The sequence below is a fragment of the Aythya ferina genome (assembly GCF_964211825.1).
Source record: "Aythya ferina genome assembly, chromosome: 22".
NCBI lineage: Eukaryota > Metazoa > Chordata > Aves > Anseriformes > Anatidae > Aythya > Aythya ferina.
Genome location: NC_140320.1, coordinates 1,074,136 through 1,091,468, shown reverse-complemented (window position 1 = coordinate 1,091,468; position 17,333 = coordinate 1,074,136). Strand labels below are relative to the sequence as shown.

The 17,333-nt window shown below is 50.4% G+C and overlaps 1 protein-coding gene across 4 annotated transcripts in view; it reads left to right on the top strand.

Annotated features, from left to right (window-relative positions):
• The first annotated feature begins 434 nt into the window (after positions 1 to 434).
• The window catches only part of KIRREL3 (kirre like nephrin family adhesion molecule 3), a 317,016-nt gene continuing 300,117 nt past the window's right edge, over positions 435 to 17,333 (top strand). The window contains exon 1 of one of the 4 annotated variants that reach the window (XM_084495609.1): positions 435 to 587. In XM_084495609.1, coding sequence (XP_084351735.1) covers positions 527 to 587 — 61 coding nt within the window. In that variant the 5' untranslated portion in view covers positions 435 to 526. The remainder of the gene's footprint in view (positions 588 to 17,333) is intronic. The other 3 variants (XM_084495611.1, XM_084495608.1, XM_084495610.1) reach the window with 3 other exon arrangements.

The following is a 17,333-nucleotide window of genomic DNA, read 5'->3' as shown; positions in this document are numbered from 1 at the left end:
CACCTGGAAGAGCCCGGGCTGCCCTATAGGGGGGTGTAGGGGCGCTGAGGGGCGGCCCCCCTAAAGTTAAAGGTTGGGGGGGGATACACATAGAGCTGCGTGCATCGCTGCTCCCTTACTGCGCTGCAGAAATACCTGCGCCAGCCTCCACATAATCCCCCCACCCCAACTTTGCAGCCACCACGATTTAATTGAATGAATTTAATTTTATTGGATGGAAAGGGGGGGGATTTAGCCTCCCCAACCCCTTCCATCCCCAAAGCCGGAGTCTGGGGGGGGGGGGGGGGGAGTGGGCGAGCCTGGGCTGCGCGCAAGTTACTCCCCCTCGCCCCATCCATCCCTCCCTCCCTCCCCGAGCCGGGCCACTCAAGGCAGCGCTGCCGGGGGAGGAGCTGGGGGGCGGCGGCAGCGATGGAGCCGGGCGAGCGGAGCCGGCGGGCGGCGGCGGCGGCCTGAGCCCCCCGCCGGCGGCGGCAGCGGCAGCAGCGGGGCCCCCCTACCCCCGGCGCCGAGCCCACCCTGAGGAATGAGCGCTTTCCAGGCAGACCTCCTCCTCCTCCTGCTCGCCTGCTTCCTCCTCAGCCACGGTAGGAGCCGGCGCCGCACTTTTTTTCCGAGCCCCCTCCTCGGTCCCCCGTGCGACCCCCGGGTGTGTTTGGTGCTCGGCGCACAGGGGAGGACGGAGAGGGGGGGTTGGGGGGTTGCGGAGTTTTTTTGTGTTTTTTCTTTTTTTAAAAAAAATTTTTTTGCACGCATCCCTGCCTTAAAAAAAAAATATATCTTTAGCATGCAAATGAGTTCTTTCTGCTCCAGCTCCGCTAATTAGATCGTGGTTGTGTGTAAACATGGCATTGCTCAGCAACAGCCCCCCCGTTGACGGTGCTGGGGTGGGGTGGGGGGGTGGGGGCGATGCTGGGTGCTTTGGGGGCAGCAGGGGCTGGCTGTAGCCCGGGATTGCCGCTGGCTGCAGGGCTGGGGAGCGCTTTGCTCTGGGGGGGGGGGGACGGACAGTTGCTGTGAAAGCAGCCAGCCGAGAAGGGGGAACCCCTGCGATTTTATTTTTTGGGGGCGTTGGGGGGATACATCCAGCTCCCACCTCCCTGGCAGCACAGGAGTGGGGAAGGAGCAAGGGAATCTGCAGGAATTTCCTCGGTAACTTTGCTGCTGGCTTGTCCTTAGCCCAAGAAGAAGGGTTTTGGGGGTGGTTTGGGAAGATGTATCCACCGTGCTGCTGCGTGCCTGGTCCCTGGGCTGTCCGTCACCTGTGGAGGACGCGGAGCTAGAGCCAGAGCCGAGCCTCTTTCTGTCTGCTGCTCATCCCTTCGCCGTGCTGGAGCCAAATGCCATCTGTGGCACGCTGCCGTGGTCCCCAAGCCAGGGCTGCTTTTGTCAGGGTATGGCTTGGGGTTGCTTTAAAAAAAAAAAAAGAAAGAAAAAACCCACGCAGCTAGTCCATCTGTTGATTAAATGAAGGATAAAACTTTTGGAGAGAGTGGAGCTTCTCAGTGGGCAGCTGGTTTTTTGCTCAGCCAGACACTGCTGCTGAACATCCCCCACCATACACTGCGTTCCCCCTGTTCTCTGGGCAGGGAAGCCGTGTCTAGAGGTGGTTGCACTTCTGCTTGTCCTTACTGCTTCTCTTCCTTGGCTTGGATGCGATGCTGAGCTCTTGCTCTGCCCTCCCTTCCCCTTTTCTCTTTCCCTCTCTCTGCTTGTACTAATATTCCTTCAGGGAGAAAGCTGTGTTTGCATTCGCCTTTGCTTCTGCACAAAAGAAACCCACTGTGTCTTCCATGTAGATTTCTGGCTGAACAAATTTGAACTCTCCCTGGTACAGCAGGGCAGCAGCAGGTCCGGGGATAGAAGCAATTTGGAAGCTTATCCTGGCCTTCTTGTTTCTCTCCCTGCTCCCCTGAATAACTCAACTCCCTGCAGGTCAAATGGCAGTTTGCTAGCAGAGCCGAAGAAGTTTGTCTCAGATCCAGCAGGGATTTGTTTCTGTTTTTCTCCCCCTCCTCTTCCCTTCTGCAGCCATTATTTTTAATAAGGGCTAATGCACTTTTTAATAGTGCTTGTGTTCGAAAGCTGCCTCGGCTCTGCTGTGCATAGCTGGAGCTCAGTTGATTTGTCTCCCCGTCTGCACCGTCAGGAGCATGCATCTGGTACCTTGCTTATTCATGCCGGCTTACGAGGCAGGGAGACGGTGCCTTGGCGAGCATTTCAGGCTGTTTGCTCCTGCAGTAAGAATCGAATGCATCTCTGTGGAGTTGCTGCTTGCAGTACGTGGGAAGGGGGCTGTCAGCAGCCTTGTGGTTTTTCCCTTTGGGGTGAAGCCATGTAAAGATCCCTAACAGGCTTTAATGCAAAAGATTCCTTAAACCACATGGTGGTCTGGGGAAAGAGTGGCCTGGATGTAGGAACGGAAGCTTATTTTCTAGCGTATGTTGTATTTGCCTCCCCTGGTATGTCCTGATGTGGCACTTGCTTCTGGGGGGCAACAAGGCTTGTAGCAGTGGGGGCTGCGGGAGGGGATGCAATGTGTGCATCCAGAGGGTGGCTGTGCCCTACTTTGGAGGGAGCTGGTGGGCCAAAACTCACTTGAAGGAATAATTAAAATGGCTTGACCCTGCCAATAAGGAGTTTCAGTGGCTCCTTTCTGTGAGCAAGGGGTAGGCAGGACTGCATTTACTTGCCTGGAAAAGCAAAGTGGCTTGCAGGGATTTGCCATAATAAGGCAGGCAGGACTTACAATCCTCTGAGCCAAGGGCAGCCTGCATGGGAGGATGATCTCTGCAGAAAACCTCTCTCAGGATCCATGGTCCAGATACTAGCTTAAAAAACCAACAACCTCCCTTACACCAAAGCCCCTTTGTGAAAAGGGCATTTTCCCTCACCAAATCTGTGCCCTTGGGTTCATACTTGACGGGCCCTGTGCCTCCTTGTGGCACACCAGCTTCCTGCTGTTTCAGCCCTGCAGGCTGAGACTTGGGCTGGTGCTGAGCTCGCAGGAAAGGTGCTGGGGGCTCCCTGCCTGGTGCTGTTGCAGCCGGGCTCTGAGCACAAGCATCAGTCAGGGAGGAGGAACTCCTGCAGCTGGCTTCTGTGCCTCTCTTGAGGTGACGCAGGAAGAACAAAGTGCCTCTCCTGGACTTTCATCCGTCCACATGGTCTGAAGCAGCCTGATTTCTTTCTCCAAAAGTTGTCGGCTTGGTGTTTTCCTACAAGGCTGTCTTTCCCCTGGTTCTACCTGCTCTTCTGTCTGGCCCCCAGGACCTGTGCCTGGAGCATGGCTCTGCTGCAAGGCGAGATGAAGTCGCGGCAGGACTTGCCTCCTGCTGAGACGAGACATGTAGTGCCCCTCTGTGAGAAGCAATCGCTGCTGCCATGAAACCAGCTGCCCTTACCTCTGGCTGGTGAATTGCTTGCCCTCCAGTGCTCCGGCCTCATCCGAACTGAGTGAGACTGGAAGCAACTGGGGAAGGTGGCCAGGCTGGGGGAAGGAGCAGCCCTGAAGACACACACACAGCCGCCACCTCCTCTTGGTGCCCTGCATTGTAATAACCTATATGAATTTGGCAGGATCTGAAATTTATCTTGGATGGGAAGACTCCTGCCTGTCTAGGAAACTCTTTCCAAAGACATGTTTGCTTTCCCTCAGGGTGATGAATACCAAGTTCTCTGGGTATTTCAGGGTATGATTTCCTCCATCGCAGATAGCTTGGTTCCTTCATAAAGTAAATTCCTGGCAATCAAACCAGGATCTTCTGTCAGAGGGACCCATTATTTGCAGCAGTAGCTCAGCTTCCTAGTGGCTTTAGTGGCTTGTCATCAGGCCCCAGGTGAGAAAGGTAGAATTAAGCTGATGAGTGAAACCAGACCAATCCCACCCACCACCATTACCTGCGGCCGGGGGAGCCTGAGGAAGGTTTCAGGGAACAGAAATGCCAGCCTGCGGGGAGGTAGGTGCATGCGTGAGGGCTGGCGACTGCTCCCCGCTGAGCCTGGAGAGTGCAAGGGGCACTCAGGGCTGTCCTGCCTTCAGCAACCGTGGGCCAAAGCAGAGCCTGCTAATGAGAAGCTAGGAAGTCTGTGGTGTGGCAATCCCTCCTTAAAGTTGGTTCCCCTGCCCTGCAGAGAGCAGGGTAGCTGTGCAAGGGAAATGCCTCAGCCCGTTTCCTAAACCCAGCAGGTGACTCTCCACTCTGGGAGGCTGGTAGGGAAGTATACGGGTGGTACTGAAGTGCCATCCAGGTGGTTCTGTCCTGGGGGAACAGTGCAGGATTGCCTCCTCCAATGTCTATCTTAACACAATTTAATTTGTGCATGCTTCCCCATTTTCCTTCTGTACCTCCTGCAGTGAGATTCACAGGCAGACCGCAGCCAACTTTGCTCAGGCTGGCTTTCTCGCAAGGTTTCAGAGATTTGAAAAGCCCACAAGGGAGGAGCCGTGCCTTTGTTCAGGTGCCCTTTGCCAGAGGGAGGAAAGCGAGGAGAAACACCTGCCCTGATGCTAACGCTGCATACCCGACCGCCTTCCCCTTCCAAGGTGGCGCGGAGGTCTCGGGCAGTTTGCACACCTTGCACAGCACATTTCGGGCAGGTGATGGCTGGTTCGGGGCTTTCCTGCCCTTTTACAGGGACACCAGTCGGAGCAGGAGCATGTGCTGAAAGGCCTGACAGGTTACCAGCACTGCGTGTCACCAGCTTCCAGGCTCTCTGTACTCGGGCTGCATATGTTAGAATAAAAAGGCTTAATGCTCTTCCTTCTTTTGTAGCCGTAAATAAAGGGGAGAGGCTGACGTGCTCCTTAGGTTGTGAGTTGGCTGAGGATCAAGGTCTTTGAATAAACTGTTTTCTTACAAGCAGACTGTGAGGGAGAGCGTGGCTCACTTCAAACCTCTGATTTAATGATCAGTTCTGTAAGTTTGTACCGTGCTCCTGGCATTCAGCTCCTCAGCATGCTGGGTGGAGGGACTGGATGAAATTGCGGCTGGAGAACTGGCTTTACATCACTTCCCAGCTCTTTCCAGTAGGATTTAACAGCTTTTCTCTCTCCTTTATTTTTATTAATTTATTTTAAGACCAGCGATTTTATAACAACAATTGATGAAGGCCCTAATTTAGCTTCTGTTCAGGAGCAACACCAGTCTTCCCATGACTTCATTGGGTGCTGCTTCTGGACGGAGAGACACGGAACAGCAGTGACTGTGTGCAAGCTTATTTTATAAATCAATAGGTAGTGAAACAAATTGGTTGTAAATCAATCTCCAGCTTTTTTTTTTTCTTTTTTTTTTCTTTTTCTGGGATTTGAGGCAGTTGTGGAAGCTGTAAGCTTTTAAGGTGGTCTACCCTGCCTTGGGGCTGGCAGCGGTCCCGGTTCCTGCAGGGGGGTGTGAGTCCATGGCCTGTGGTATTACCTTCAAACATGCCAGGAAAAGCAAAGGACTTCTTTTGGCTGCGAAGAACCTAAGCTTAAAGCCTGAACTGCTCTTCCCAGGCAAGGTTTGAACAGCGGGATTCTGACATACACCCAGAATTCAAGCATTTCTGTCCCTGCTTTACTGCACCCTAGGGCATGCCTCTGCTCCAGGCTATTGGGAGAGGAAAGAGGAGAAAATCCACTTCTGATCTGTGGGTTGTGGTGGGACAGAGCAAGCACTGGGTTCTGGTCTTAGAAACGGTGGCCTGCCTGCTATCCTGGCTGGATATGCCTTTGAGTGTGGTCAGACTGGGTCCCACCAGCAATGCAACAAACAACCAGCTTATTTTTGCCTCTCCCTGGCAGCAGTAGCAGCCTCCAAAGTGGACCAGGAGGAGCTGCAGGTCACTGGGCTTTTACACGGCTCTTCGTTTTACTGTGCTGTATTAAGCAGCTGAATACTGAAATAATCTTTGAGCTGTACCTCTGGCAGCGGGCTCTCAGCTCCTGCCTCTTTTTGTCACATGCTATGCAAGTAGGAGGTGGAACACTTGCATTGTTAAATTCAGATGCTAACTTCAGGATGAGATCTTGTCTCAGTGTGTTCATTCAACGCCCCCACTTGCAATGGAAGCTACAGCAAGCTTTTGGTCTGTACCATTTGGGGCTCTCGCGGTGGAGCAGGATATAATTGTTTTTGAGGGCTCTGCCATAACTGCTGTTCGTTAACCATTGGTGCAAGCACATCAGACTTTCAGCTAGGATAATAGATGCTGTCTTTTGTTTCCAATTACATTGTGCTTGGTGGAATTGCTGCACAGGCTGGGTATGTGTGTGGTCAGCTCATGGATAACTCACCTTTGGGTACTCATGAGTTCATGTTCTTGGGCCTGTTGTTGTCATTTTCAGTATGGCAAGTGGCACTGCCATGTGGTGTGTGTCTTCCCTGGGTGTGCCAGGGTCTGGCTGGATGCTACAGCACCAAAGGATTGAAAATGTCAGGTGCTCTTTGGGTGAACAACGCTGTCTTTGTGAGAAGGGAAATACACAAAAAGTTCAGTTTTTTGGTTTATTTTTGAAGTGTGCCGCTGAGCAGGACACATGTGGCGAGCTACAGGAACCTTGCTAATTATAGATTAAATGTGCACTGAGGGTGGAAGGGATAAAGTTTCTTAAACTTACTGTTGGATGAAGGATCAAAGCTCTGTGCTATAGGTCCAGTATTACTTTGTTTTCCCCCAGGCAGGGACTGAGTGGGAGAAGCCGTTGGGTTTGTAGTCCCACCTTACATTTTGGGTAGGTATTCATGTGTTGATATTGCCTAACTCGTTAAAAGATGAGAAAGAAGGGGCTTCTGCTTCTCAGACTTTACCCTGCCCCCCCCTCCACTAGCATAAATGAGTATTCAAGCTGTATGCTGCCAGTCAGTAAATGTCAATATTGGATAAGTGTTTCCTTTATATCACTGCAATTTAGCATAAGCTGCTTGGAAACAAATGTCTTCCATAAGCATGAGGTGTTTCAGTAAGTACACAGTCAACATTACTATGAGGATTAAATAAATGTCAGCCCCACTTGTGTGCTCTGCAACAAGTTAAGACAGCCGAACTTGCATAATGGCCGGTGTGGCAGTGACAACAGGAGGGAATTCACATGTCTCTGCTGCGAGCCTGGGCTGGAAGGATCCGTGTTGTGTGATGGTACCTGGATGCCCAGGGGGTAGAGATGGGCATCTTTGGTGCTGGCTGGCAGTCTGCACCAGAAAACTTGGTTTGGGCACTGTAGGCTCGGGCAGGTGGAGATGCTGGCGCAGCACGTGTACACCGGTGCATGTGTGTCCAGGCACCAGCGTGCAGATGGATCTGCCTCTGTCATTTTCAGTGCAAACTGGGAGCCGCTTGGCTGCCATTTGCTGTCCCTGGGAAGTGGGGCTGAGAGCTGAGGCTTGGCTGCTGTCTGCTCTGCAGTGGGGAACATGTCTGTAAGCTCCACGCTTGCCTATGGCTGAAGGTTTCCCAAAGCTGCTGTGGTGCAGGCCATCGTTAGTCCCTGCTGGCAAGGCTTAGGCATGTGAAGATAGATGAGGGGAGATGGTAACCTCTGGCTGCTCTACCTTCAGCTGCAATAGTTTCTCTCTGCCAAGCAGGCAAGGGGACCTAGCTGCTTTAAAGGGAACTAAATCCAGCCAGCACATTAAGGTGCTGCTTCATTGTCAGCAGAAGCTCAAATCCTTTTCTCAAGCTGCTTGTGCAAGAAGCCCTGCTCTTTACCAGCCCTCCCTTTGCATCCCCACTAGTCACACAGAGATGTCACTTGGTGCTGACTTGGTAGGTCTGTGGCAAGCTTTGTGCCTTCTGCCAGCAGGGAGAGAAAATGTGGGAGCACAGTGGGGGGCTGAGCTGGACAAATCTCCATCCCCAGCAGTGCAGAACTGCTGCTTTCTCCCCAGCTGGCAAGTAGCTGACTACAGTCACTTGTTCCCAGCTGCATGAGAATAACTGTAGACAAAATCGTTAGCAGTCAGATGAGCCTTATCAGCTCCTCTAGTGCCTCTCTCTGCCTCCGGTCCGTGTGGGCTTGCTACCCTGTGGAGTGTGTATTTTAATGACTGGCCGTTGTTGTTCCAGGTGACTTGAGCAGAGATCGCAGTCACGTCCTAGGAGCCCCTGTGAGCAGTCGGAGGCTTTGCTTCTGGTCCATGGAGCCGCATATAACTGCGGCTTTCGCCTCGTTAGGCTGCGCATTTATAGTGCTGAAGAAGCAGCTCGAGGACCTGTGTGGTGTCTTAAATTCAGACCACGGGCAGGGAGCACTGGGGGTCCGTAGGGGTAGGAGTGCCCAAGTATCTAGAATACCAAAGCAGGTCACCTGGCAGAGCTGATGCAGTTTGTATCCTCACTTTTTCGGTTCAGCCTGGCGGTGGCAGCAGCAGCGCTTGCATGGAGCCATGCAGCCAGCTCCAACCTGCCAGCACCGGGCTCCTTTGGAGAGGCACAAGGAGACCTGGTGGGTCCAACAAGCCTGTGTCTGGCACCCCAGTCCCTTCCCCATCCTGGGCTGCAGGGATGCTGCTGAGGGTGTGGTGGGAGAAGAGCACTGGTCACCCTCTAGCATGGTTGGACACGTCTCCTATCAACCCATAAGGAATAGGGTAGATTGTGGGGTGACACTGCCAGGGAGCAGCATGTAGCAGTGGTGCAGATGCCATCACGTTGCTCAAAAAGCAGCAGGGGTGAGGGTATAGGAAGGATATGAGGGGCCGTGCCAGACCCACTGGTGATAATTGTGCCCAAGCCTGGTGGCACAGCAGGCAGAGGTGACAAACAGCCTGTGCACAGGGGGTGAGGGGGCATGGGGTGACCTCCTGCAGCGAGCAGATGCCATCACTGGTCAGCGGTGCCTTGCTGGGTGGCTTTTTACTCTTTTGCTCTTTCCCATGAGCTAATCTCAGGGTGAGGTTTAACGCTCCTCTCTTCTTCTGGCTGTGTCTTTAATAAGCTGGGAGTGACAGGGCTGCCCCCCCCCGCCCCTTCCCAAGTGCTGAAGAAACAGCACCAACAGATGCTAAAATTAGGCACAGCTGTTTGCAGTGTTTTGTCCTCCTGATCACAGTCTGACACTGTCTATGCTTATTCCTTGTCTTGTCCAGAGACTGGAAAGGTTTAAGATATCAAAGCTTTGAGTGGCTGTAAATTAACTCTTTGTGCCTAAGCTGAAGCCTGCCTTACTGGCAGAGGGTAGATTTCTTGTGATTTCCTTTATTTGTACTTATAATAATGGAAATTGCCTGGTAACCTCAAGATAGGCATATTCTGTCAGTACTTGAGAGGCAGTACTGACAAGGTTTTCCCTTGCTCACAAGCTTCCCCAAGGGAAGTATCTTCAGCCCTGCTGTCCCTCAGCCTTGACTTGCACAAACTCAGTTCCTGAGTTCAGCTGAGATAACTGCAGCAGCCCATCTCAGGCTGCAGGTGCCCAAAGTTGTCCTGAGTGAGCACCGCATCAAGGACACCGTACTCAGCTCCTGCCTTGGAGAGGTGGAGGATTCACCACGTGCTTTTGCTTGGGTAGTACACAGAGGTTGAGTTTGTAAGTTGGTCAGTGAGGTGGGTGCCTAACCCACATGGTTTCTTGGGTGGGCTTCTCCAGAAGGTGAACGTCAGTCTTTTTCTTTGTTTTTGAAAGCGATGATGGCTATCTGTGTTGCCTGCTGCCCCTTGGAAAATGTTCCTTCCCCTTCACTTGGGTTGCAGTGTAGGGGCTTAGTGTCAATGGTGCTGAGATGTATGCTTCAGAAAGGGCAGGAGGGGGAAACTTCATGGGAGAGCAGAAATGCCTTTTTCTGTCAAGCCCAGCGCAGTGTAAATGTCACCTGCTGACAGATCTGTGATGATAGCAGCAGCAGCAGCACTACTGGGCTGAATGCGAGTTGGGGTCTTGCTTGGTGTTGTAAGTTTGAGGGATTTTTTTTTTTTTTTTTCTATCTTGTGTGTGTCTATCTCCTGCAGCAGGAATGGTTTCTGAAGATTCTTTTTGCTCCGGTCATACTTAAAATGATAATATTGGTTTAAGATTGACACTTTTGATAAGCTAGGGAACACGGTGTCCTTTGAAGTCTTCAAAGCCCCCTTCCATCAAATGGGCTGGGTAGAGAAGCAAATGGCAGGGCACTTGCATTGCCACGCTTTGGATGCAAGCCTCCTCCTGAGGTTGTGTTTCCTTTTGAACAGCAGACACCTCTCACCTTCCCCTTCTTCTCTGGGAGTTGCTGACTGCATCAAGGTGGTGTTTGCTATGCTCGCTCAGCATCTCCACACAGCTTCTTGTGTAGTATCTGTGATCTCCCAAATCTGCCTTTTTTCCCCTGTTTTCTGTGGTGGAAACAAACCAGAAGGGGGACATGATGACCAGGTGAAGCAGGCTTTTTTTTTTTTTTTTTTTTTTTTTTTTTTTTTTTTTTTTTTCTGGAAGCAAGTAGAGGAGTAGGGGAAGAGCGTAAAACACATCTGTTTGCTCAAGAAAGAAAGAAGTGCCCTGTGCATGTGCCACATGCCTGAATGCTCTCTGATGAGGTCTATACAGTGGTGCTTGTAGGGAACTCTTCATCCACCATCCTGATTACTCTGTAGCAGGTAGGTTTCCCTCTACAGTTTGGCTTTCTCCCAAGCATGCACAGAAATCCATGTAGTGCTTGTAACCTGTGCAAGCTGCTGCTGACTTGAGTGGATCAGAGTTGCTGTCCCAGTGGAAGCATCTCATTTGAAATCAGGAAGAAAAGCTGAAGTTTTTCTTCTTTTCAGCTGAAACTTGCTGTCGAACAGGAAACATCCAAGAATGGTGGATTGGAAACTTTAAGGTGGACTTGTCAAAATATTGCGCTTTGATATTTGCAGTCTTAACACTGAGCTTGGCAAGGTGCTTTTCAGTGCACTGACTGTTGTGAGTGCCATTTGTCTGATGGGTGAACGGAACTGGGAAGCTGTTGTAGAAGCTGTTTGACTGACGATTGCTGGCCACCCTTCTCTGGGGTTTGGAAATGGGATGGATGCAAATCTCTTCTTGCCTTTGGATCTGCCCAATGAAACCACTGTGACAGCTCTCACGGCGTGTTGATTTGTCACAGGATGCATAATGCTGGGACAGTGTTAACCGGATCTGTAAAGCATCTTGTGTAGGTTCAGTGCAGTGAGGTGTTGGCTTGACACAGTTGATTTCCCTTGGTCTGTTCGTGTGCTTTTCTACCTGTGCTCTGTGCCTGCATGGGCCCTACTTGGTCCTCACCGAAAGCCCCTTAAAATCTGCTTGTAATTGTTAGAAAATATGGAAATATTAAAAAGGTGCCAATGATATTTGTCTGGCCCTGGTGCATTGAGCAGGTAAAGGGAAGACCTTAAGAGGCAATTGAAGACATTGATGGGCAGTAATGGGTGTAATAGTAATTTTTGTCCTGTGTTTTTAATAGTGATTGACGACAAACGCAGCTGGAGCCCCCGTGTGGAGACCAAGAGATGCAGTTAAATTACAGAGGCTTAACTTAATGAGGCCATGTAATAAAAATGAGGCATAATGAGCAAAGTCTAATAGTACTATTATGCTTGGGAGTGCTCTGGCTGAGAGCTGAGAAGGCAGCAGGGATGCTCTTTTGGGCAGGAAAGGCTTTGGCTGGATGAAGATGAGGCTGGGAACGTTCAGGAGACTTGGAAAAAAAATGTTGGCTAGCCACATCCCCACCTGCTTACCAATGGAAGTGGGGATGAATGAGCAGGTAGATGCCAGTCTGGGCTATGTGGGGTTTGACCCCTTTTTGTGTGGCTTTGGGCAAGTCTCTACTGCTCTGGGTTTTAGTCGCTTTATGCAACCCTGCGGACGTCCACGTGGGCATCGTGGCTACACAGATCAAATCACGAGGGGTTCAGGTTTTGTGGCAGGAAGGGAAAGCAACGAGGCAGGGTACTGGAGCTGGCAGGTGGGCTCCAAGGCTCAGCAGGGCTGCGGTGGGCTGGTACACCAGCACCTTGGTGCAGGGGCTCGGTGCTGCAGCTTGCATTGGCTGGATAGGGCCCTTCAGGGGGCGGAGGTGGGAGGTGGATTAGCGTCTGCAGAACAGTTACGTCCCCGCTGCTGTTAAATGTAGTTAAACTTGAGCGACTTCTAATCTAATAATGAAAGGAAGAGAAATAAGTGTTCTCAGTGATGCATGCCCCTCACAGTAAGTACTAATTGAAAACAGATATTTACTTTAAAATGAAAATGTAATACGATAAATGGTGGGTTGAGAATTTCGCGCATGTAGGAGGGAGAAGCGAGTGCAAGCAGACTCCCATCTGCTCTGCCCAAGCTGTGGGGCCAATGAGGAGCACAATTCCCACACCATGGGGTCAGTGGGTCAGGAAGCCCAGAGAAGGAACCCGAGGCTTGTGTTAGAGCAGAGCTCAGAGCCTTAACCTGCTAAAATTGGGGTGCATCTGGGTTCTCCTGTCTGACCTCGGACTGCAGAGGACCTTCCAAGCTGCACTGCTGTTCCTTCTCCTACGCTTTGCAGATTTTTTCTATACGAAGCTCCTGGGGAAGGAGATCTTAAGCCTTTTAAGACTGGGGACACATCATCTTGTCACTAGCATCGTGGGGATGGGCAGTGGTGATGACCTTCCCAATGGTCTGTGCTGCTTCAGACCCACCTCCCTCCCCTGGCTCGTAGCCCGCCCTTGGTAGGAGAGGTGGCTGGTGCTGGGGAGGTGCTGCTGCCTTTTTGGGTGCTGCTGGAGCAGGGTGAGGTGGATCTCCAGGCCCCTCAGGCCAGCACGAATGGGCCTTGGTCCCCTGGGTGGACACATGGCTGGGAGTGCCCTGCTGGAGCATCCCTTGCTTCTTGGGCTCGTTTTGTTCATTTACCTCCTGTCCCCTGCAGCAAGTCTCTAGTAAGGCATTGCTCCACCAGCTGAAGCCAGAGAAGCACTGCTTTTTAAAGCCGTCCATAGGCAAAGTTCAGCGCTGCATGACCAGTGGCCATTAAAGGATGGGCCCTGACAAAAGCCCTCCCCAGCACTGTAATCTTCGGAGAGAAGCAGTCTGGACCTAATCCCTTCATGCAGAGCTTCCGCTCATTTCTTCATATGGGTGCATTTGTATAATTTGCATTCTGCACTCTGATCATATGCATAGAATTCAAATTGAAATGGGGGCTTGAATAGATTTGCATGCTAATGAGGCGCTGGCTTTATTTATTTATTTGGAGCCCTCTCAGGCAGGCAGCAGTGTGCTGGGAAGCAACTTGTGCAGCTCCATCAATGACAGCAGCATGAAGACCCTCACTTTTCCCAAAGCCCATTTTTTTCTGTGCTGGTCCCTGCTCCAGCAGCGCTTGGCTCAGCCCTTGTGAACCCTTGTGCTGTCCATCGAGACCAAAGGCTGTAAGGTGTCACCTTAACTAGCCAGAGGTGCCTCTAAGAGCATGCTGGTGCCAGCTGGGAGCAGGCACCGATGTGCCACGTGGTGAAGCTGTGTCGGAGCTGTTTGTAGGCAGCAGCAGCCGCTTGATGCTGGCTGTGGCTCCGTGGGCAGAATGATCAGAGCTTGCCCCACTCCTCTCCTTGATCCTGCAGTAGTGCTCAGGGTTGGGGGGGTTACTGCTGGCCTCAGCTACCTGCTGCCCTCGGGGTGCTGCCCGTGGGCTTTGCTGGCGATGTGCATCAGTCTTGCTCTCCTGCCATGCGGTGCTGCTCTTCTTCACCCATGCTCTTCTCCCTCAATGGGAACATTTTGGCCTCTTTCAAAGGCAGCAGTAGAGGATAAAGTTTAGAAATCTTGAGAAACCTCCAGGTAGAGAAAGGGAAGCAGAGGGCAAGGGGAAAATGGGTTCCCCAAACTACGTGCCATTACTGGGGAGGAAAAGCCCACACTGAAGCCCAGCTGTTTTATTGAATCATAGCCCCACATTCCTCTGCGTTCCCCCTCCATGCCCCGCTCTGCAGCAGATGCACCCACTGTAGAACTGAGTGCTCAGCCTTCCTGTGCCAGCTCTCCCTCCCCAGCTGACTTCTGCTGCAGCTGAGTTTACTGCTGGCGTGCTGAAAAACGGCCAAGCGAGGGCATCAGAAGTGGCAGGAGGAATTGGGTCACATTGCGCTGCCCCAGGAGAGCGAGCTTCTCTCCAAGCAGTCTGGCATCCAGTTATTATTGTACGGGGGATGTTAGAGGTTGATAAGGGAGCTGTTCTTACTGCCAGTGGGGCTTATTTGGGGCTTATTGTATGTTCCAGTTTATATTTTAATATAGTCAAAGGTGACTTACAACTTTAATATTAATTTTAAAACCGATTGCTCGAGTTTATCTACGTGAAACCAGATTAATCTCAGCCTTCCTTGTTCCTGCTGGTAGCTTTTTTCCCCTGGCTCGAGACACATGTGGTTTGTGTTGCACCAACAAAAGACGAGGAGGAAGATGTTTGCGTGGTGATAAATAATTGTCACAGGGTCTGCTTTTCTTCCAGAGAAATCTCTGCTCTGAGAGCTTAACAATGGCATCAGTGGGAGCTCTTGCTTTTGTATGAGGTTTTCTGTCTCGGCTTGCGGAGCGGGGCTGTGCCAAACAATGTCCAGCTTTGTGCTTCCCCTAGAAACCTCATTTTGTTGTTGTTTCTCCCTGCTTTTGCAGGCTCTCCATATTACGGTTCCTTCTGAGCCGTACTGTGCCACCTGCATCACAATTTCTCATGCGTTCTCTGTGTGTCTGGGAAGGTGTTTTGTGCCTGAGATGACAATGTTTGGTGGGTGGAGGTGGCCTTGTGGCAGGGCTAGGAGGATCTGGGTGCTCAGCTGGAGGACCCAGCAGCTGCCAGAGCCACAACAGCTTGGGGATGCTTTTTTTCCTGGGTGCCTGACCCAGGGTGCTTCGAGCCACCTTCAAATCCACCAACACTTAAATGTGATGCATGTTAAGGTGGCTGAGGTTGGGCATCCAAGGTATTAGCTGCTTTTGGCAAAATTCAGCATTAATTCCAGGCTGCTGCTATTCCTCTGTAAGTGGAGGCTGGTGCTCTCTAACATTTTAATAGACATAAACCTAAATCTTGAGGTTTAATGAATCCCCTTAGCCTAGCTCCGGGACAAGTGCTGGTTCCTTGTGTTGCTGCGGATGCTCGGGGTCTAACAGCAGACTTTGCTGGTGCTGTCAGCCCGTGGAGTGTCAGAGGGTGTTTGGCCTTTGTAATTGGAAGAAAAGGATCAGAGCCAAGTCTCTAGAGTCCTGTGGTCATGAATCCTCGTGTCTTAAGCATCGGTCAGCCTGTATTACCTGTGCCACTTGTTAAATTTACCAGAAATAATGGGTTTGCAATGGGCTGTGCTGGGTGTATTCTCCATACCCCAGTGAATGATTGCTGGAATTGAATGCACAGTAACCAACCCTTAACTTTCTTTTTATTTTGTGTGTGGGATAGTGTTCTGCTCCTATGGCACCACTCCAAAATGCTGTCCATAGCCCTTCTCATCCCAGCATTATGAAAAAATGCTTTTCAGAACTTATTATATGCAGGATGATATATGCAGGATACAGCGTGCTGTATGGAGGTATGCAAGATTGATGGGCTGAGGGCTGACAGCTGAATAAGCTCTGTGCATCTGACAGTGGCAGATAAGGTAAACTGAGGCACAGAATTCTTCAGCAGAGATCGTGCTAGTTTGTATCACAGAAAAAGGGGGAAGGAGGGAAGTGAACAGGGGGCTTCCTTCACAGAACTGCCCCATCTCCATCTTTCCCCATGTTGTATTTCAGCCTGGAATGGGAAATCATTAGGTATTGTGTGCTCACAAGCCAAACAGAAATGATCTCAAGACAGATGAGACCGAAGAGTCATTAGAGGCAAGACTTGACATTGTGCAAGTGAACACCAAGCAGCAGCCACATAAATCCCATTTGTTTTACATTTCAGAGCTTAATGAGACAGAAATCACATGGCAATTGTCATATGTGAAGGCAGAGATTGCTAGTTTGCATTTAACTAAAGCAACTGCCGTATGCAGCATCAGTGCCTGAAATTAAGCCGTGATACCTGCTCGCTGCGTTGCTCCTGCAGTGGGGGATGATCCTTGAGCAGCTCAGCACCCATCCTGTGTGTGTGAACCCTTGGCAGCTATCGCCAGGTTGTCTTGGAGGTCACCAGCCTTGTGTTGTGTATTCTCTAAGTAGTGGAGTGTCACAGTCTTGCCGTGCAAAGAATTGACTCATGCAGTAGTCAAGTCTGGGAACCCAATTTTTGCTTGACTTCCACAGGTTGAGGATGCTCAAAACTCTTGGGATGACCTTCGGTGTGACATGTAGGATGTTGTACAGAGCATCTGAATGCGGTTGGTCCAGAGGTCAGCTGAAGCAGTGACCTTTGAGCTATCCTGCACCAGTGCACGTTTCAGATGTTTTCCAAACCTCTGCAAGCCACCGGCTCCTCTGAATATTGCTCTCGGTGGTTTGCATGCCGAGTGAAGTGAGATTACAATGGTACCTTATGAGACTGTGGCAATACTTATCAGCCGCAGCTTCGTCCCTTGGTCAGGAGGTAATATCAAACCTGCTTTTTATAAAGCTGATGTTATTTTTAGCAGGAGCGGTGTTTCTGCCTTAGACACCTGCTTGTGGTCGCCTTGGTTTGAAAAATGCTGTGTTAAATTACCTAGGCAGCACCTTTAGCACAGGCGTGTGCTTTGCCCACCAAGGGGTGGAAACACTTCTGGGAATCATCTCTAACCTGTATAAGCCATCAGGCTTTCTTCTACTTTTTTTTTTTTTTTTTTTTTTTTTTTCCCAGTGTAAACCTATATCTATTTAAAATTAGTTGAACAATAGAAAGGCATTAATGTCAAAATGCATTATCTTGGGTAGCTTGCTTCATCTCAGCTAATTTGTGCCTTAGCTTTCCAGATAATGTTCATAAATTACTAAAGCAGTATTTTAATATTAACATAAGCTATAGTCTTTTTGACAACTGTTACAGAATGGGCTGTGTATGGAGCTCTGAAATTGATTTTTTTTTTTTCAGTCTGAACTGAAAAAGTGAAGAAATGCTATATTAGATTAGCTGAAAACAAGACTGAAAATATTTGTTTCAGGTCAAATAAAACATTTCATCTGATATGATATGTTCTTTGTTCAGACTTTAAAAAACCTTTTTAAAGTAAATTTACTTGGGAAATGTCTTGGGGGGGAAAAAAGTCCAAGAGTTTCATGTAGAGGGGAAAATGTCTAAATAAAACACTTTCACTTTTGACTCCCCCACCACCCCTTTTCAGTCGGCACGACTGAATGGATTTGATGGGAGTTTGTGAATAGCATTAGTTGACCCACATCTGTATGCTGGGAGTAGTATGCCGAAGATGCAGGGGGAAGAGCTAATGAGTCATTTTTCTAATGGGTATCTCGGTAG